At 42.8% G+C, this 21,119-nt stretch overlaps 1 protein-coding gene across 1 annotated transcript in view; it reads left to right on the top strand.

The window, feature by feature from the left end:
- The first annotated feature begins 947 nt into the window (after positions 1–947).
- The window catches only part of PROX1 (prospero homeobox 1), a 54,871-nt gene continuing 34,699 nt past the window's right edge, over positions 948–21,119 (top strand). Inside the window, exons 1-3 of the mRNA XM_065936222.1 lie at positions 948–1,332; positions 9,518–11,311; positions 18,134–18,239. Of these exons, the coding sequence (XP_065792294.1) occupies positions 9,585–11,311; positions 18,134–18,239 (1,833 nt within the window). The 5' untranslated portion in view covers positions 948–1,332; positions 9,518–9,584. The remainder of the gene's footprint in view (positions 1,333–9,517; positions 11,312–18,133; positions 18,240–21,119) is intronic.

Below are 21,119 nucleotides of genomic sequence, written 5' to 3'. Positions count from 1 at the left end.
GTAAATCCTGCATGAAACCTTTCTCTAATCATTCTGGGGTGAGTGAGTTACTGAGCGGTAATCCGTTGGTAGTAATGTTTGTTACATCCCCCCCCCCCCATAAAGGTTGGTGTACCTACATTCCAGATAACGTTGTTAGAGGTAACCAAGAACAAATATTCTTCTTCCTAACAATTTTGACAGATTAACTGGGATTCAGCCAATACTGGTCTTCTCATATCTGATGCAGCGGAGCCGACGCCAAACCTCTGGCACCTATTATTTTAATCCCAAACCTACCTGTATTGTCCACCTCTCCTTTCAAAGAAAGCCAGGGTGACATGTATTCCTGATACTAGCTACGATCATTTAAAAAGTGGAATGGTTTGAGGGTCCCCGCTCTCTCCTCGTAGACCACCCCAGCCCCCCTTAACCCCCCACTTTTCCTCCAGAACACTTTTTCTATGCCTTCCTCCACCCCCCGTCCGAGGAGCGCTCACTCGCTCGGCCGCTCGGCGAACTCGATCAGCGGTATCTGAGAAATGAAGGGGAGGGGGAAAAAAAAAAAAAAGGACCTGCGTCCTGGAAGAGCGAGTGTGAGCCGAGCGGCGCTCAGCACAGCGCCCGCAGACCGCTCGCCCCGGCCGCGGGCGCAGCGAGCCGGTCGCCCCGAAGCAGCGGCTGTTGGGCGCGGGTGAGGTGGGGAGGGGGGGCGGGGATGGAGGCAGGGGAGGGGAGCGCGGGGCCCCTCTCCCCTCCTCTCCTCCCAGCCCCTCACCCCCACCCCTTTTATATATTTTTTTTTCTCCTCCCAAGTTCTCTTGCCTCGCTATCCCCCCTTGAATCCGAAGGCGCCTCGCGATTGGGTGCTGGGGCCGGGTACGTCAGTCAGACTGTGACGTGCGGTCTTCCTGTTTCCTTCAGCTGTGTCTTAAAGTAAATCTTGTTGTGGAGCGGAGCCCTCAGCCGAGGGAGCGCTCGGAAATAATACACCATTGCAGCCGGGGGAAGCAGAGCGGCGCAAAAGAGCTCTCGCCGGGTCCGCCCGCTCCCTCTCCGCTTCGCTCCTCTCCTCTCCTCTCTCCCCTCTGCTCCCTCTCACCTCTCGCCTCGCCTCCTGCGCGCTCTCCGCTCCTCTTCCCACCCTCTCCTCTCTCCCGTCTCCTTCTCCCCGCCGGCCCGCTCGCGCGTGCCCGCACGGACTCACCGTCCCTTGTCCAATTATCATATTCATCACCCGCAAGATCTCTCCCCGTGCGTGTGCGCGCGCGTGTCCTCCTCTCTCCGCCTGCCCAAAAAAAAAAAAAAAAAAAAAAAAAAGGGCTCGGTGGGTCCCACCGCTCTCTGCACCGCGTAAGTATCTTCTCCCCTCCTTCGCGAGTCCCCTCCCCTTTTCCAGAATCACTTGTACCGGCTTGTTCTTGAATGAGAAGACCAGCAAAAGAGACTCCCATTACTCAGACCCGTGTGCACATCTATTCCCCCCCACCCCCATCCCCGGGAGAAAAGGGTGTTCTTTAGATGAATCATAATTTAAGGGGGGAAAAAATTAGCGTCTAAACAGTTTCTAAGCAGGAGCCTCAGTGGAACTCAGCGCTCCGCTCCTCCCAGTTCCTAAGAGTAAGTGATCCGCTTGGCTTTTTATTTCTTTCTCTTTCCTGCTGGTGGCTGGGGGGTGGTGTTGGCGATGTGTGTGCGTGGAGGGGGGAGAAGGCTGGTAGTGCTGGACTTCTCGCTGATCTTGTCACCTTTTGTGTGTGTTTCGGGGGCGGTTGGGGGGGGGGGGACGCGGTGAGGAGGCGTTCGCTTCCTTTCCTTCTTTCTCTGGCCCTCTTCTCCGGAGAGAGGACCGCGAGGGGGACCGGGTCGCTTTTTGTTCGTCTGGATCCCCCGGGTCTCCTCCCCAGCTTCATCCTTCCCATCTCGCCCGGAGGAAAACTCCTGGGCTAGTCCCCACGTCCCCTCTCTTTGTCTTGTTTATTATAGCTGCCTTTCTTCCAGGCTCTTCCAATTTGCTTGTCATTTGCATACCTTTCACTTCTCCTTTTTAACCCCAGCAGAGGGCCAGGGAGTAGGGAGGAAGGGAGAGAGAGGAGGAGGAGGGGGTGGGGTGGTGGGGGGGCGCTCGGCTACTTGCCTCTCAAAACGCTGTCGAAGCCGAAATGTTGAGATCGGGGTTGGAGCAGTGGAGAGATGGTCCCGGGCTACGAGCGCGGCGCCCCTCTCCTGAGCTCGCAGGACCCAGGGCTAAGTCAAGTTCAGTAGGGTAAGGTGGCACTGGAAGCCTCGGGTTGCGGGGGGCGGGGGGGGTCGCGTGGTCGGAGGGGGCGCTGGCGCGCGAGCCCCGCGGGAGGATGGAAGGATCGCGGTCCGGGTGGGGGTAGGGGATGTTCTTGTCCAGCGGATCTGCTCGCAGTCAACGCCGGCGGTCGGCTCGGTTGGACTGCTTCCATCTGATCTTGGTTCGTCTGGGTGGTACCTACAATTTTGCCCCACTTCGGAGGACTGGAGAGGGAGGAATGGAGAGGTGAGCGTGATTGCTACTGGGAAGAAAAGTCCGGAGGAGGGGGAGCGGCGCGGGAAGAGCGGCTATCTTGCCTAAACAGACAAGGAGAGGGGGCGACGAGGGCAAGCTGCGGGGGTGGGGGGAGACATTCCCCAAAGCCCCCAGTTTAGCAAGTTGTTGGTTCTTCGGGTGTGCCCGCCACTTACTCCTCGGGCTGAAACTCAACGCAGGTAGAGAGTGTGGATTGGAGGGGCCGGGGGGTGGGGGGCGCAGGAGGGAAGTTAAAGGGGGAGTAGTTTTGGAGGGAGACTCACAGGTCTCCCGCCACTTTTCCACCTTTTTTTTTTTTTTTTTTTCGGAAGTTGAGAGTCCTCCAGGCAGGCTGAGAAGAACTGGGAGGAGGGGTTGATCGACAGTCTTAAATAACCCAAGGAGGCAGGTTGGAGTGTGAAACTGCTGTTCTTGGCAATCCAGAACCCGCTCCGCCTGGGGGAAGGCTGAGAACTCACCTGCTTGTTTTTATTTTTCCAAGAAGGTCTGGTTGTCTCCTTGAGCTTATGAAAACAGTGCAAGCACAGGGTGGCCTTCTCTCAAAGTCAAGGCTAGAAGTCTCTTCTCTTTCTCTCTCTCCACCCCACTCTCTCTCCCATCTATAACCTCCCTTACCAAAAGAAAAAAAAAAAAGTGCTTTCCTAGACTACGTAGGCAGAGGTCTATTAGCCCGAGGGCTGTGCATGGGCAGGGCCTGACAGGTGTGTTGTGTCAAGAAAGACAGGTGCAAATTTCCTCTGTGTCTGTGTGTGTCTATACCGTTCCAGACCACGGTGCGTGCTCCAGGGTTGGAGAGGTTTATGAATTTATGGTTGCCCTGGTTAATAGGATTGTCCGGGCTAATGGGAACTAGGCTGTTATGTTTTGAGCCCTGCCATGTGAGTCCTTTGGTTGGGGGTGGGGGACAAGTTGGTATGTGTTTGTTTATTTTTCTTAAGGATGTTGGCAGGCTGCTAGGGAGGCTGTGTCTCAGGCTCCTGTCTGCCAGGCAGCTGAAATTACCCCCCACTTCAGGCAGCAGGTGGAGGGACATTGACTTTCTCTTTGCTTCCCTCTGGTTTACGCCTGTCTCCCAGGTCTGTGGGGGTGTTGCGGGGGAGTGGTGAGAGCTTTCTTTTGTGTGTGTGCGTATGTGTGTGTGATCTGGACATCCATGGGTAGTATGTGTAACTGCCAAGAATACCAAAGTCAGTTTGAAAGTGTTACTGTTGTTAACGCTTATCTTTTTAGCGTGCTTTCTCCCTGCCCAGAAAGAATAGGTATGTGCATAAACTCTTTCAAGTCATATGTTAAATACTCTCATAAAGTAGAATGAGCCTGTCATTGTACCAGACATGTGCCAGATGTCCTAGTTAGTACTTTGATGGAGAAGGAAAATCTCAAGTATGTGAGAGGTAACTGGTGCTTTTCTATTTGATGCAAGATGCAGGCAGTCCGCTCTCTGAAGAGTTTCTTGCAAGAACTTCTGAGCATTTTCAGAATTAAATGGGCTGTGGGTGGTGATGAAGAAAAAGGGGAGTAATTTGGTTAACCTGTCCGTGGGCTACACCGTGGACCTCTTTCTGCAGTGGTAAAACAGATGAAGGTAAGGACTGTGGATTCGTGTGTGAAGGAGGCTATTGAGAATTCAGTGTAGGCACTATATCTGGATTCTCAACATCTGATCTTTTATTTTTTTTTTCTTTCAAACAGGCTGCTTCTTGAGTTGCATAGAATTAGATTAGATGGCGAATGGTTTTTGCTGGTTGGTTTGGTTGCTTGGTGGATGATCATTGTTTCATGAAGATGAGAGTGTATGTCATTTATTCTTTCAACTTAAACATCCAAGTTCCTCCTAATACTTTTCTTGGATGCTTTTGCAGTTCTTTCATAATTAACATGTCATCTATGGATATGTTCATTCGCTTTATTTTTGATAAGTATTTTCTGTGCTGGGCACTTATTGATATTTTTATGTGTCCATTATGCAGAATTCTATTTGGTTTAATCACCACCTTGTGAGAAAAATGTCATGCATACGTAACATGCATCTTTGTTCTCACTTTATTCATTCCCTAACATCTTTCTTCTGTAAGTAGCACTTACAATCTTAAAACATAACCTAGCTGCCAGGCGTGCTCTTTATTTATTCAAAGTGAAATAGGCCTTTTTTCATGAATTTCTTATAGGTATTGTTTGCATTTGCAACTGTTGAGATAAGGAATGGTAAAGTTCAAGATTAATAAAAGCTTATAAAATGTTAGTAATTTAATAATATAAAGATGGATTGTGCCTGATATGTTATAATTGAATTCTAATTAAGTATCTGTATATATTGTAAAGGACATATACATAAGAAATTTCTAAAACCTTATTGCCTGGTGTATTCTAAAGCTTCAGAGGACAGTTAGAGTATTTCAGTTCTCTTCAGAAAGAAAAAAAAATTATTTCTTCTTGAAGTTATTTCTCACTCCCTTTTGTTTACTAATCTGGTGAATTATTACTTTTTAAATAAGTAGAAATGAATATTTTAGGCATGTTCCAGAAAATTGCTGTTTTCATCTTGCAGGTGAAAAATGTGTGGAATTTTTGATAGAATGGAGGAATTTTAAATGAAATGGTTCTGATTTGAGAACTCTATGATAGGAAAATTTAGAGTCTGTTATAAGCTTTTGACAATACAATCTTAATTAAGTATTAACTAATATCAAGTGGATTATTCACAGTAAACACCAAAGGCTTTCTTAACCTTATAGCAGGAACATCTCCAAGGAGAAAGTTGCTAATTAGCAGAAATGAACTCTTAAATGCAGTGAAGGGGACAGCTTGGTAGGGGGCCTGGGCGGGGGCAGTGGGGTGGGGGAGGGGAGAACCTAAATCAAGTCATCTGATTTTCCCCCTTGAATTACTGATTTCCAGATGGATTCACAATGTTCTTTGTTGGTGTTATTCCACTTGAAATTTCATAAGGGACTTGACTCAAGTAGATCAGAGGCCCACTTAAAGCTGGTTTTCTAAAAGAAGTAAAAGCATAGGCTTGAGCAATTTCTTCAAATCATTTTATCAATCAAGACTGATGATCTATATAATCCAAGCAGGAAACCATGCCAACCATACCTTCTTCCCCATTTCATAAAAGATTTACCTGAACTATTTGAATAAAAACCATAGTGAACACATCTTTGTACAGAATCTGGACTCCAGATAGAGGCGTAAAGGTTGCACCCCCTTCCCCAAATAACTTTTTTCCCCCGAACTTTAAACTTTTATTTTGTACTGGAGTATAGCCTGTTAACACTGCTGTGCTAGGTTCAGATGAACGGCGAAGGGACTCCTCCATACATAAACTTAAAGCAGAGCACTTCACCACTTTCTACTTCACGCTGCAGTGTTCCTTTGAAATCCTTCCCTGAAAATTCTTTTCTACTGACATTATCATCAGCTTCCTTAGGATTCTCCTTGTAAAGTTATCTTACATTCTTCAGATAATTCAGATTTTAATGAAGAATGTTGTGGAGTCCTTAAAATCTGACTTGATTGTACTTGGATGTTTGTTCTCTTTTCTCTGGGAAGAATCTGCTAATGTTAAGATACTCCTCGTATAGAAGTTATTAAAGCATTTGTGTAGCTAGATAAAAAGTGGTACAACCCAATATTTAATAATAAAATATTCTATGTAGATTTTCATATTAATTAAAAGGACTTTAAAGGAATAGAATATGTGTATTGATCGATAATACATTTATTTGGGTTCAAATTCTGTATCAGTATTTTTCTGCATACTTGCTGATATTGATGTTCACCAGTGCTGATCAGAAGGTTTCCCATTACCAGGTTAAACTCAAGATTAAATATAATAAAAATCAATAATAATTGTAGTTGAAACATATGGCTTAATACATATATTAAGAAATAAGGAAATTTAAAAAAAAATTTAATGGGCAGGTTGATATCACTGATAAATTCATTCCATAGCATTCTCTAAATTCTGAACTGGGAAGTCACGGAAGCACTTTTGAAAGCATTTTCAGGTGATTTAATTTATATTATAGTCATTTAACAATGCATTTTCTTGTGTGGTAAAATATTTATATATACTGTTTGTGAAACATGATGCTGATAAAATACTATAGTCAACCAGTTATTTTATTTAATCTCTCCTATAGCCTCCATGGGTTATAATCTCAATGTGTATGACTCCTATACCTTCATTTTTGAATTCAGCTCAAAGCCATATGGAGAGATTTATTTATTCACGCCTATTAATATAATGCCTTTTCTTGCTGGATTATATCATTTTTCCTAGTTTTCCCATTTGTTTTGTCTTGATTGTTATGTCTCAGCTGTACATTTTACAAAAAGACCTAAAAGTATGTAATTTCCCTTAGCCCCAAACAGAAACAAATTATTATTTGATCTAAGAATGCTAACCAGTTGAAAGAGAATTGCAAAAATCAGTTTCGTTTGGGGAATTTTAAAGAAGTTATAGGATAGTTTCTTCTTATAACACCCAATGATCATGTTTAATTAACACGCATTCACCACTGAAGATGAGCGTATCATTTCTTTCCACCTTAGAAAGAGCACAGTCCTCCTCTTGGCTCAAGCATGAGGTGGGGATGCAGCTGTTGATACCTCGGCTAGAGGAGAGGAAGTGCAGTTGACGCAGAGGTAGAGGCAGCTGGGAAAGGAAGGATGGCTGTGGGTGACCTTGTGTTCATCTCTTATACCAGCGTGTTGTTTCTGAGCCTCTCTTGCAGAGATGCTCTTCCTATAACAAGGATGGGTAGGAGGAAAATCCAGATAGGATGTGAAGAGGAGCAGGGGAAGAAAATACTGCAGAAAGTTTATTCAACATTTTGATTGGAGATCTGTGTGCTTTTCAGGTGCTATTAAAGAGAAAATGATTTACACACAAAAAGACAAGAGGTAAAATTTTTAAAGAATGACAATGAACTGTCTTTTTGAAAAGCTGATATATACACACAGAGTCCTCCTTGCAAAGACTTCCCCCTCAATATGAGAGTCTTTCTGAGGTTTAAAATAATTCATCTTTTTCCTTGTTTGTTTCCCCCCTTTTTTCTCTCACTTTACAGCTGTACCTGATTTATCAGATCTAACATGTTAGCGAAATATTTGCCATTGGATTCTTGTATTACTGAAGCCAATTTCATTTATTAATGTGTGAGGGGTCACAATCATCTTGAATTCAATTTTGAACCCTAATGCTGAAGTTATCAAGATCTGATTCCATTCCAAGTTTAGGAAATTTCATCCTGAGGCACACAAAAACTATTTTACCCTCAAGCATCCAAAAAACATATAAAGAAGCATCGTGTTGCTTTCTTGACACTCTGAACCAGGTTTTCTTTAAAGGTTGCATCTTCATAGGAATACTGGGAACAAGGGTTGCAGGATGACATCTTTGTTGCTTAAAAAAAAAATACACATTGCCATCTAAGCATTGAGCTTTTTCTTGATTTTTACAGGTTATTTCATGCTGAAATTATGCCTATTTGCATGGATAGTCATTCTTTAAAACTAGCCACAGATGCAGTCCTAGGGAGCACGTAGATGTTTTTACAGGTGAACCGAAAGAGATGGGAGCTGTTCCAAACACTCTGCACGCTGCCTTTGGCAATAGACCCTGTTATTGTGAAGATGTGCTCTGTTAAGCAAACGTGAAGTTTAATATTAGATAAACCCCGTGTGAAAAAAAAAATATTTTCATTTTCTTCTTAAAACGTCCATTGTAAGCAAGGAGATGTGACATCTTAACGTTTAGACAGAATTGGGGTTAGCATCACTGGTTAACACCACAAAATATGTCAAGTGCCTTTTGTAAAATGCAAGGAAGGATATTCTCTTTTTATATTGTGTTCCTAAGAAACAATGGAAGTTCATATGCAGAGACAGTATTTCCCTTTCTCACATAGTTAATTGACATTATCTTCTTTCTTCTTTATGTAACTCCTTTCAGTCTTTTTTTTTTTTTAATGTTTTAATTTGGCATGAGAAATAAGATTCACAAATGGTGTATGTTAAAGAGTTTCTTCAGGCATTTGAAGTATTATTTTGGCAGATTATAGGAAAAAAAAAAACAAAAACTAGTACTGATGATGTATTTATCCTTGCCTAACTCAATTTATTTTTCCACATATGGATTTCTAAAATGTGATAATGTCCTTCTTTGGCACTGAGTCCAACTTTAAAATTTAAGTCATCAAAAAGACAAGATAAAAATTTATAAATATCCTTACACTTACATTAAAATCCAGCAACAGACACCATCTTCAGATGTGATTTTTAGTAATAAAAAAAACCCACATATCTGTGCTAAATAAGCAGACTTGTAAAATGAGTATTTGTGCATTTATTTCCATGTTAAATTGACCATTTATGTTGGAAAGATGCTGATGGGAGTGTTCTCTTCCCCATTTCACATATGACAAAAATATTTTAAAATTCAGTAATAAAGGGTGTATGTGAAATATTTGCATTTTTTAGACTCGTTTCCCCTTAATAGCATTAAAGCCACAATAATTCTATTGCAGAAATGGAATTTTTCATTGAGATTTCATGCATCCTCAAAATTTAACCTTATTTCTTAAGTATGGACCACTTTTATCTGCTTTTGTAATATGAATCTCAGTGCCCAAAATTTAATCAATTGGTTGTCAGAGGCTGTGTTCTTATAATCTACTGTTTCTTCTGAAGATAAACAGTATCATTTTAGGCATTTGTGAAAGAGAATCATATTACTGGTGCTTAAGCAGTTTTTGCTTTTTTTTTTTTTTTTTAATCTTAATCCATCTTAAACCAGTGGAGCAGAAATATTTAAAAATGTTTCATTTCAAGCAGAGTGCATAATAAATTGCAATAATTGTAATGTGCCATAAATCCCAGAGCCTATGCATTTTGCATTTGATTCAGGATTGAGGTCAGGAAATTTGGAGAAATTTAAAGAAAATGATTCATCAGTCCTTTTGTTCTGTTGGCCAGGGTCCCGGGATTCTTGAGCTGTGCCCAGCTGACGAGCTTTTGAAGATGGCACAATAACTGTCCAGTGATGCCTGACCATGACAGCACAGCCCTCTTAAGCCGGCAAACCAAGAGGAGAAGAGTTGACATTGGAGTGAAAAGGACGGTAGGGACAGCATCTGCATTTTTCGCTAAGGCAAGAGCCACGTTTTTTAGTGCCATGAATCCCCAAGGTTCCGAGCAGGATGTTGAGTATTCAGTGGTGCAGCATGCAGATGGGGAGAAGTCAAACGTACTCCGCAAGCTGCTGAAGAGGGCGAACTCGTATGAAGATGCCATGATGCCTTTTCCAGGAGCAACCATAATTTCCCAGCTGTTGAAAAATAACATGAACAAAAATGGTGGCACAGAGCCCAGTTTCCAAGCCAGCGGTCTCTCTAGTACAGGCTCCGAAGTACATCAAGAGGATATATGCAGCAACTCTTCAAGAGACAGCCCCCCAGAGTGTCTTTCCCCTTTTGGCAGGCCTACTATGAGCCAGTTTGATATGGATCGCTTATGTGACGAACACCTGAGAGCAAAGCGCGCCCGGGTTGAGAATATAATCCGGGGTATGAGCCATTCCCCCAGTGTGGCATTACGGGGCAATGAAAATGAAAGAGAGATGGCCCCGCAGTCTGTGAGTCCCCGAGAAAGTTACCGAGAAAACAAACGCAAGCAGAAGCTGCCCCAGCAGCAGCAGCAGAGTTTCCAGCAGCTGGTTTCAGCTCGCAAAGAACAGAAGCGAGAGGAGCGCCGACAGCTGAAGCAGCAGCTGGAGGACATGCAGAAACAGCTGCGCCAGCTGCAGGAAAAGTTCTACCAAATCTATGACAGCACCGATTCTGAAAATGATGAAGACGGTAACCTGTCTGAAGACAGCATGCGCTCCGAGATCCTGGAGGCCCGGGCCCAGGACTCGGTGGGGAGGTCAGACAATGAGATGTGCGAGCTGGACCCGGGGCAGTTCATCGACCGAGCCCGGGCCCTGATCCGGGAGCAGGAAATGGCCGAAAACAAGCCCAAGCGGGAAGGCAGCCACAAAGAACGAGACCCCGGGCCCAACTCGCTGCAGCCCGAAGGCAAACACTTGGCCGAGACCTTGAAACAGGAACTGAACACCGCCATGTCGCAAGTGGTGGACACGGTGGTCAAAGTCTTCTCGGCCAAGCCTTCCCGCCAGGCTCCTCAGGTCTTCCCACCGCTGCAGATCCCCCAGGCCCGGTTTGCAGTCAACGGGGAGAACCACAACTTCCACACCGCCAACCAGCGCCTGCAGTGCTTTGGCGATGTCATCATTCCGAATCCCCTGGACGCCTTTGGCAGCGTGCAGATGCCGGGTTCCACAGACCAGACCGAAGCGCTGCCCCTGGTGGTCCGCAAAAACTCCTCGGACCAGTCCGCCCCCGGCCCCCCGGCCGGCGGCCACCACCAGCCCCTGCACCAGTCGCCCCTCTCGGCCACCGCGGGCTTCACCACGTCCACCTTCCGCCACCCCTTCCCCCTGCCCCTGATGGCCTACCCGTTCCAGAGTCCAATAGGTGCTCCCGCCGGCTCCTTCTCGGGGAAAGACCGAGCCTCTCCTGAATCCTTAGACTTAACTAGGGAGACCACGAGTCTGAGGACCAAGATGTCGTCCCACCACCTGAGCCACCACCCCTGTTCACCAGCACACCCACCCAGCTCCGCGGAAGGGCTCTCCTTGTCTCTCATCAAATCCGAGTGTGGCGATCTTCAAGACATGTCCGAGATCTCACCGTATTCGGGAAGTGCAATATCCTTTCATTAGCCCCCCCACCCCAAAGAGAAAACAAACTGAAACCAAGAAGGCTTCCCCCCGAGGTCAGGTTTACCCAAGGTTTTAGAGTCATGTCGATTCCTGTCTTCTCCAGTCTGCCCTCTTATTCCGAGTCATAGGCTTTTAGCAACACGCGCGTGGCACTTCTGGTTGCACAAAAGCGTTACAGGAAGCCAACATGCCTGCAACTTTCACAAGTTGTTGATTGCCTGCAAGCGCTCCTATTTCATCTGTGATTTTGCAGCCGTGTTTTTTCCTGCTGTTTCTTCCCGTATTATCTTCTTCTTCTTTTTTTCTCCCCAAGAGTATTTTTAGAGGATGGGGGAGGGGGGAAATCTCAGTGTAATATTGCACTCATCAGATTTTAACATAGTAGGTTTTATAGTGGAGTAAAGTCAGTTTCGAGATCCCCAAGATTCCATAAGAAGAATTCTCCCTTTAGCCATCTAGAAGGCTCCTGGTCCATTTAAAGAAGACCTGATTAAATATCATGAGGAACCCTTTGCTGGTGGGAGTCTGCAGTGGGAGAAAGATGGATGTGGATGGGGAGTTAGATACTCTCCTTATCTTTAAGGGTTGTTTTTTTTTTTTTAGGGAAATATACAGGTACTGATTTATTCAGACGACATCCGTCTCTCTCGTTCTCCCAAGGTCTGTTCTTCGGGTCTGGTGCAGCTGCCTCTATGCATGATTAACCTCTGTTCAGCCATACACAGAAATCTTTTGTCCTAACATACACAAAGCAAATTATTTTGGAAAGCGAGAGAGCACAATTAAATATAAAACTCAGCTGTATTCAACTTTAAAAATGCCTCATTTTAGGTCTCTTTTATATTTTGAACCTGACTTTTGAAATGCCAGTTATATTTTTTCATTAGACCTGTCCTGAACTCTAGTTATTTTTAACTCGTTTTCTCTATAAATTGGTCCTTTTAGTAAATTTTTAAAAAATTGTGTGGTTGATGTTTTGGGGGAGTAAAATAGTAGCATTTGGGGGCAAGTAGAGGCATGTTTCTTTTATAGGAAATTGCCAGATGGATATAAAATTTAGCTATTAAGTTGGCTGTTGCTAACGTGAGGGTTTTGAGCAATTGTCTTGATGACTAGAAATTGGCATTTTCATATCTAACCCCACTCCAGAGGCTTCCACGTAAGGGCAAAGTCCCAGCTGTGGTAGAAATGTGTTTTCCTTGATATGAAGGTCATCTTTTCCAGCCAACTCAGGATAGCAGTGAAGATTTCTGGTAAGGTGAATGTGTGATACACATGTGAGACCCACTTGCGCAGTTAAGCACAGAGTCTCTGTGTAGAGAGGAAGAAGAGGATAATGTCTGGAGGGAAAGATGTGAGGACTTAAGACGTAAATAGATGAGTCTTGGTTTGGTTGCTGATTTACAAATCTAACTTTCAGAGATCTGAGGTTGAATCCCCCAGTCCTGAATCAAAGCTGTGCCAGGCGCCATGTCATACACATCATAAGCAGGCAACAAACATTGGTCAGATTGGAATATTGGTGATGAGAAAGGCAACTTACAAAGACACAGGCATTGGTTTTTTATTTTATTTTTTTAGGCTTTGCAGGAGAGTGTCTTCTGGGGCTCATACCAGGCTTATGTCCAGAGCCAGACCCCATTGCTCCTTGGAGATCTCTTACTTCATTTTGAAGCCAGTTGTAGTGATGGTGGGTTCTCTCTCCCCTCACTCTCTCTGTCACACACACACACACACACACACACACAGGAAAGGGACATGCCCATTTGCATGACTATTTGAAGCCAGGTTTCAAAGTCTTATAAGGCCACACTTAACTCTTGAACTCAAGATGCTGGATTCTGGTGGTTGTTTTTTGAATAAGTTGAATCTTCTAAGAAAACCATCTTTGGATTGCTCTAAATGTTGCCTATGCTGTCTGTCTCACCCTCTCTAAATCCCCTGAGGAATTTTGAGGATTTGATTAGAAAGAACTTCCTTTTCTTTCTATACATATCAAAGGCTTTAAAGAGAATTGAGTTGCTTCTTCTTCAAAGGAATGAATAACTTCTCTCTCTTATGGTAGAAGATTCTGCTCAACAGGGATGGTTTGGAAACACCTGTGTTCGTGTGAAATACTAGTTGCTTACACCTGGAGTTATTTCTTGTGTGTCCCTAAATAGTTTTGGCCTCTTCCTGCAATTAATTATTACATTTCCTTCCTGCTGGCCTTCCGGCTTCTGTTTCTTTCTCTTTTCCCCTCCACAACCTCGCCCTGTTAACCATTTATCTCTTTGCTCTATTATTTCTCAGGAAAAAGATAGGCGAGTACCATTTTCTGGAGTCTACACAGTTCTGAAGGCCGTGAGAACAGGAGTGTCTGTTGGGAGACTGGATCTCCTTTTCTACCGTCTCTGTCCTTGTGTGGCCATGAGTTCTTCCCTTGACTTTCCTGATGATGGTGCCTAGGCAAAATTCTCAAGCTTTTAGTTTAAAGAACTCTCTAGGAATCACAGCAAGCGAGCGGACTTCAGTTTAAGTAGACAAGGCCATATCCAAACCTGTTATGCAGTTATCCTTTGAAAAGCTCCATCAAAATGAGGAGAAATGGGATGAAATGGTATCTTCATGATTGCCATTATTGCTTTTCTCTTTAGTTCATGGCTTTCCAAACTGTAACAGATAATTGAATACTTAAGGAACGATTCTTTCCCACCCCAAAGGCATCATCTGTTTCTTTGAACAAAGGAGCCCAGATAAGAACTATAAGGGACACCAGCTTATCAGATAAATCCATTCCAAGCCCTGCACATTAAGCATATATGTTCTATGTCATGAAATGCACTACCTTGGTATCTTTTCTGATAGAAAGGCAGTAGTGAATGTGTGCATGGTAAACTGAATGTCAGTGCACCTGCCCCAAAAGCTCATGTCTTGGATATAAAAAATTTGTTCAGTGTCTTTGCAAATGAATCTATTTAATCAAATATTAAGTTTTATTCAAATTCCAAAAGAAACAGCCAGCCAATTGTTTTTCCTCCTGATGTTCCTTGTCATTCATCCTCTTTGCATCTCAAGAAAAATAGCCTTGTTCGGGCCTCAAACATTTGCATGCACCCAAGTAAAGCCCAAGAACCATGTTCCAAGCGGGGTTAAGACGTGCAGGTGAAGAAACGGAGGCTCTGCACCCCGGCAGCCAGCTTTCCCTGTTGAACTTTTAGGGAGAATGTTAAAAAATACTTGAGGTTCAATAAGGAAAATGGCTTAATAATTTGAAGCTAAAAATCCACCCAGAAAACCTGAATTCAAAGTGAATTTCTAAAATATGAATGAATCCGTAGAAGTTGATTTTTTACAATTTTGGAAGTCATGTGGGGCCACAGGAGTTCTATTAGGTGTATTATCTGTAGGGAAACATGACTGTTAAAGACTGAAAGACTCTGGGTTCCTCTCTTCTCCCTCTCTCTGATTATGAAGTAAGTACATTAAAAAAAAAATCCATAAACTACACATCCCATTGATTATGTTAAACTTCTTAGTGGAGCCACAACTGGCTCTCTCCCTTTATGAAATGTGAGAATTTAGATCTTTTCTGCCCATTTAAGGTGTCTAAGGGGGAAAAGTCTTTAGAAACATAGCAACTCAGAGCTTAAGGAGAAAGCTAAAATCCTCCAGATTTCAAAAACGTTTGAGAATTAGTCCTCCCGATCTTTTTGGTTGGCCCTGCAGCACGTAAAACCTCTAGCCACAATTCAGGATTCAGCTGGGGAAAAAAAAGAATTTTCTTCTTGCAGCCTTCACAACCTATTATCCTCCCATTTGCCTTTTTGCTGCCTCCGCTGCTCCTGCGGCTGTTGTTTAGGTGAGGTTATACCGTGCTTGGTAAACAGACAACACTTACATCCTCGGGTTGTTTGAACACCGTTTTAGGTTCAGCTGCAGTCCCCTTACTTCTCTGATCTTTTATATTCCCCAGCAGATGTCTTTCATTAATTTATGGATTTATCATCTTTTCTTCTTTTTTTTTTCTTTTTCTTTTCTTTTCCTTTTTTTTTTTTTTTTTTTTTTACACCTGGCAGCTGTCTCAAGTTTCAGCAGTTATTGTCTATTTTGCATTATACATAGAATTGAATGTCATCTGTCTTCACAAAGCTATGGCTAAGAGAATTGAGGCAAAGCCACATGAGCTGCCGGGACAGATCTTGTTTGCTCACCCCACCCCCCCCCTTTACCTCCTTAATATTTATTTGTGCTCATTTTCTTTCCTGGCCTTGAATGGAGCTTAGCTCGTGTTCAGTACAGCTGTATGTTTACTGAATCTATTCCATCATGACTCATTGTGCGTGTGTAAGTATCCTGGAAACAGCTAGCGCTTTCTTGGAAGAACAGTTGCTTTTCAGCACAAGCACTTAAAAGGGAAATTAACCAATTGGTCAGTTCAGATTTATTTTGAGGAGGAAAAAAAAAGGATTATCTAACTGTTGGCTTTTAAATCTTTCATTAGCTATTTTTAATAGTTTATTAGAAACATATATTTTATGGGAATTTTATCTTCATTACATGATGAGCAAGAAATAAAGATGTATTCTGTGTTCCGTTGCCACTGATCGATTCCAAGTATTTCCAACAGGAAGCATTTTAAAGCAAAAAAAAAAAAAAAAGGACTTGAGAAATTCAAATTAGGATGATTTTGTCATGAAATAAAAAGCCTCTAAATCCCAATCAAAAGAAGATGGATACTTTGCTCTTTTGTTTTTTTTTAAATAAAAATGATGAAAACATCTTAGCTTAATTTAAAGACATTGAAAGCTCCAGGAAGTTTTGGTGGCTCAAGAAATCTCTGAGAGCCGCAGCAAAGCAGTTTGCTTTGTATGAGACCAAATTTGAAAAGATTTGGGACTTTTCCCCGCTAATAATTAAATGTACCAGGTTGTTTGAATGTAGCCGGTCTGAAAGAACAGATTAGAACCCAGATCTGAGCATGTTTGTTGAAGTTTGGACTTGCCTAAAACTCTTATCACGAGGCAATAGGAGACAGCTTGCAACTATTATTTCACTTATCCATTTGGACAGATGGTCCTGAAGTGTGCCGGGCTCCTTTAGTCCCCTCTCTCGGTCTAATGGAGGTTACTGGAGGGCCTTTCAGCTCTTTCCTTGGCACAAGAAGTATGTCAGTCATAAATTATCGTCTTTGTAATCATTAAGGATCTCAAACAAAAACACAAGTTCAGTTAAGCTGCTTTGGCTTACAGATCTCACATCAAAATTTCTTTCTTCGGTGTTTAGTGTTTATTTTCAGTGAAAACAAAAGGCATTAACTTTTCAATTCACAGACCAAGGTGATCTTTTTCAAATTGCATGATACTAAAGGGAATGCTAATTGATCAAATTCTCAGCATTATATTTGGTTAAGCCCCCTCTTATACGTAGTCAAGAGCTTATCAATATTAATTCAGTTATGCTTCTCTAGGAACTTTCAGGTTTCCCCCTCTGTTCCTGAGGTTTGGCACGCTGTACTTGATGGAGGTCATTTAGAAACCTTTGCCTTTCTTAAATATCTGTGTTTATTTGACCTTGCTTCATGTGGTGTGAAATGGTTGTGGAGCTTGTTAGCCAAGTGTGTGTGTGCTTGTGCATGTGTGCATACAACCACACATGCACATTTTCTTTTCTTCTGTTTCCTTATTTTTTTTTTTTTTTTTTCGGATTCTCTTTTTAGAGAAAATCCTTAGAGGAGCTTCTAGGAAGGACCCTTAATTGACCTTGTGGGGGACCACATTGATTTTCTCCACGTGCGTCTTCATTTCTGATAAATTATAAAGCCATTAATTTGCTGAGGAAATGGCAGGGCCAGGCTGCGGCACAGATGTGACCAGAGCCATCCCCGCTCCGAGTGTGCTGAGGAGTGCCAAGAATCTGGGGGAGAATCAGGAAGCCGGGATTGTTATGGTTAGCCTCACATTCTCTTGGGAACTGTTTTAGTTGCTGCTGTTTACAGATCTAAAAGGTAATGATGTTTCCAGATAAATAGGCCTTCTTATTTTGGGTAAGTGGCCATTTATTGATCTGCTAACCCACATTTATTGATTTGTTAGCCCCAACCACTGTGCCACTCTCCAAGGAGTTAACTATAAATCCAGGAGAGGCAAATTGTATTTGGTTTTGGATCCTTGCTTTAACAAAAGCAACACCCCCTCCCTGTTCTCTCAGTACCCAAACTACCCCTCCCAAGTTTTAGCTATTATTGAAAAGGAAAACAATTAACAAGATATAATAATAAGATAGGAAGAAAGTGAGTCAAGATGCTCCGTTATATTAGCACTAAAAGGTAAAATGTGAAGCTTGCCTAACAGTGATCAAAATAATGCATTTTATATTTTCACTTACATTAGTATAATAATTGGATGTCAACTGCAGAGAGCAAAGAGAAGAACAAACAGAACTGTAATGCAAAGAAGGAAAAAAACTCTCATGATAAGAGTTGCGCAATACCTGTTGGGCGCATTTGTCTCCTTAGCAACAAGTGACCATATAGATAGCCTCAGGACCTCAAACGGGGAATAAATGTTTTGCCCTCCTCACCAGGAAGTCACCAAGATCCCACAACTCAATTGTGCATCCTCACCGTTATGTTTGGCAATTTCTGAGCAGCAATGGTCATTCTGAGCCAGCAACAGCAAGTTAGTGATGAATTCCATGGCCAGAGTCGTTTATCTTCCAGAATTCCCGTGGCTACTGGGTGGGCCTCCAGACTCCTGGCAGGGGGGAGGGAGGGATGGTGGGTACCTGTGTTTCAAGAAATTATCTCCTTAACCAATTGCATCCTACATGCAGGAAGGATTGTCACCCAATCACTTGAAAAAAGCAAAGCTCATGTTCTTTTATACCCGTTATCCCAGCTCCAACATGCTGAAGACCTACTTCTCTGATGTAAAGGTAAGGACGTTTTTCAGTATTTATGTTTTCAATTTCTGTGCACGACATAGTAATTTGAACTCTTAGAAGTTAATGGAGATGAGTATGGGGTCGTTTAGTGAATACACCTGTGTTGTAATTGATTTAATGCACTTGTCCTTCGGTCCAAAGCTGTGCCAAGCAAGGAGGCTCCTTGTGTATTAAGGCCAAAGGACTGAGCACACGGATTTTCATTCTAGTCCCAGAAACTTCTCCTCTGTCATTATATGTCTTAATAACTTCTTGGAAGAAATTTCAGCTGGTTCTGGAGGGATGCGCTTTAGAGATTTTTTTTTTCCTCCCCTTAGCCACAGTGAACTGTTTCTGTTTTCGTTTCTGTTAGTTTCCCCATATTTGTGCTTAGGAAAGCAAACTCTAGCACCTCTTTTTCCCCCCTGTCGAAAGGAGCGTACATTGAAATTCTCTCTGCAGTAGCTGCTTAAAAACAAAAGTGATGATTGTCTCTTATTTACAACTTAATTTGTTGTTGATGTAGAGTACACTGAGCATAAGGAGAATGAATAAAGTGACAGATTCAGGACACATTATTCAAATGAGGATATGAAAGCTGTCGGCCTACAGCTGCAGCCTCCCTCATTCTACAGAATATGGGGACCTCCTGGTTCTGTGTGTGTGCGTGTGCGGGTGTGTGTGTGCGCGTGTACGTCTGTGTCTGTGTGGGGGTTTTAAGTAATTGTTTGCAGCAACTTGATGTTGTGTTAATCATCTGTAACTTTTTAAAACAGAGATTGGGTTTTGATGATGATAATGACACGCCTGGTATCATTATCCAAGGAATTCAATAAACATTACATTAGCTGAGATTAGTTTATTAGGGCTGGGTACTCTTCCCCCACTCTCCCCTGCCCACCCCCCGTGTGTAAAGTTCTTATCTCTGCTGTGGAGAAGCCATGAGCTGCCGAAACGTACTCCTTTCTCCAGCGCTCCCCTCCCTCGGCGGTGGATTTTGTGCCCGATGCCTGAGTTGCATCACTGGCCCCCTTTTGCAGGCCGACCCATTGCAAGCTCTCCTTCACCCATGTTTTACTTGGCCTTGAAAGAAAAGTTCTGTTTTCCGTCCTGTTGTGCTTTTGAATTGTGCAGCAACTTCAGCCTTTTATCTCTCTCCTTCCCTGGCCGAGCTCCTTAAGTGGAAGACGTGTTTCCTCCTCATTCCGTGCCAGCAGCCTGGGCAGCATGGGAAGGCAGAGACAGGCAGGAATTTGAACGGCTGGTTAAGCATCTTTAGTCAAAGAAAGGTCGAGGGCCACAGTGGGCCGGGATGGGGTTTGAACCTTGGTGGGGCACCATCGGAAGCTGACGGATTGAAAGACATTTGCCCATTGGCTGAGAAGGGACCAGTTTCTAGGGCCTAGTTCTTCCAGGAACCCTCCCAATACTTTAGTTCTAGGAGGGGAACATGGAGCAGAGGAAGAAAATTGTTACTGTGTGTGTGTGTATATGTGTGTGTATGGATGGATAGGTGTCCGTGTTACCTCCATCACTCCTCTTGGTACAGTGACCTGCAGTGTTGTGATATAATAAAACAGTGCTTTATATTATCTCCATAGCACCCGTCAACCAGAAAAAGTCCAAAGAGCTTTACAAACTGCGTACATAGGGATCACTCACCTGTGATTGAAATGCAGCCACCTAGAGGGTGGGAATCAGCAGCGTTTCTGAGTCTGCAGTACTACTCAACAGTAAATGCAGATATTAATACTAAAGCATTCATGTTTTTGCCCATGTGTGGTGGGGGGAAGGTCAAGGGTGGGGGAGGCTGTTGATTTGTAGCTTTATAAATACCAGATGCTGTAAACCCACAAGAAATTGTTCCCATTCCTTTAGAATACATTTAGTCATTCAGCTTTGCAAATAATCACTCACTCTATGTAAATAACAATTAAATACCTGGATGACTATTTCATTTTTTAAAAAAGCACTAATATTCAGATTATAGATTCTATCCATACTCTGTCCATACTGGAAGAGAAGGCTGTTAGAGTGTATGTGAGCCTGGTTAACTCCCAATTATCTACTCTAATGGAGGGGAAAGAGTAGGGCATATAATGCAAAGCAGAAAATCACCAAAGGTCATTTCTCTTTTATTTTTGGAATGAATTATACATTTTTAACTTTCCTAATTGTGTTTTCTCTTTGGCTAGTAATAAATGAATTTGTATTCCCTGAGCTTACACTAATGACAGTGGAAAATCATGCCTAGAAAGGCCAGGATAGTCCAGGGAAAGGGTTCCAGAAATTTTCTAGAAAACAATGGCAGAGCATTCTTGGATTTCTTTAATATTAAGGAAAATTCAGAATTTGAATGTTGATGATGCATATACTCATGTGTATTACATATATATGTATGTATATATGTATTTAGTGTATTTGTGTATATATATACACACACACATACATATCTTTATCTGGATGCAGATATATAAGTGTGGATGCTTATTTGTAAGGCTGAAATAACTAGGATTTTCTCTATATATAAACATATGATCCAAAATTTTATTTCATTCCAGATTTAAGAAACCACAGAATTGGAAAATTCCTAGTTATTGCAGAAGAGGCCTTAGAGCTTTATCAGAGATGAAACCCTGCATCTTAGATCTTGAAAAGGACATATCCATGTGTCTCTGAACCAAGCACCATTTGTCTCAATGACACATGTGTGTAGTTGTTTGTGGTCACATACATGAAGAGAAAATTCCTAATGCTAGCAAAACATCCCTTTCTAAATCATAAAGTCACTTCGTTTCAAATAGTTGTTAGAGGCTCGTTTTGCAAGTGAAAAGCCAAGACACACAACCCAAGTGGAAAATCCGTTGGTTAATAAGCTAGGGTGCAGCTACC

Source organism: Muntiacus reevesi, chromosome 5 (genome assembly GCF_963930625.1).
Source record: "Muntiacus reevesi chromosome 5, mMunRee1.1, whole genome shotgun sequence".
Lineage (NCBI taxonomy): Eukaryota > Metazoa > Chordata > Mammalia > Artiodactyla > Cervidae > Muntiacus > Muntiacus reevesi.
Note: the sequence above shows the minus strand (reverse complement) of the source record. Positions and strands in the feature narration are given on the sequence as shown.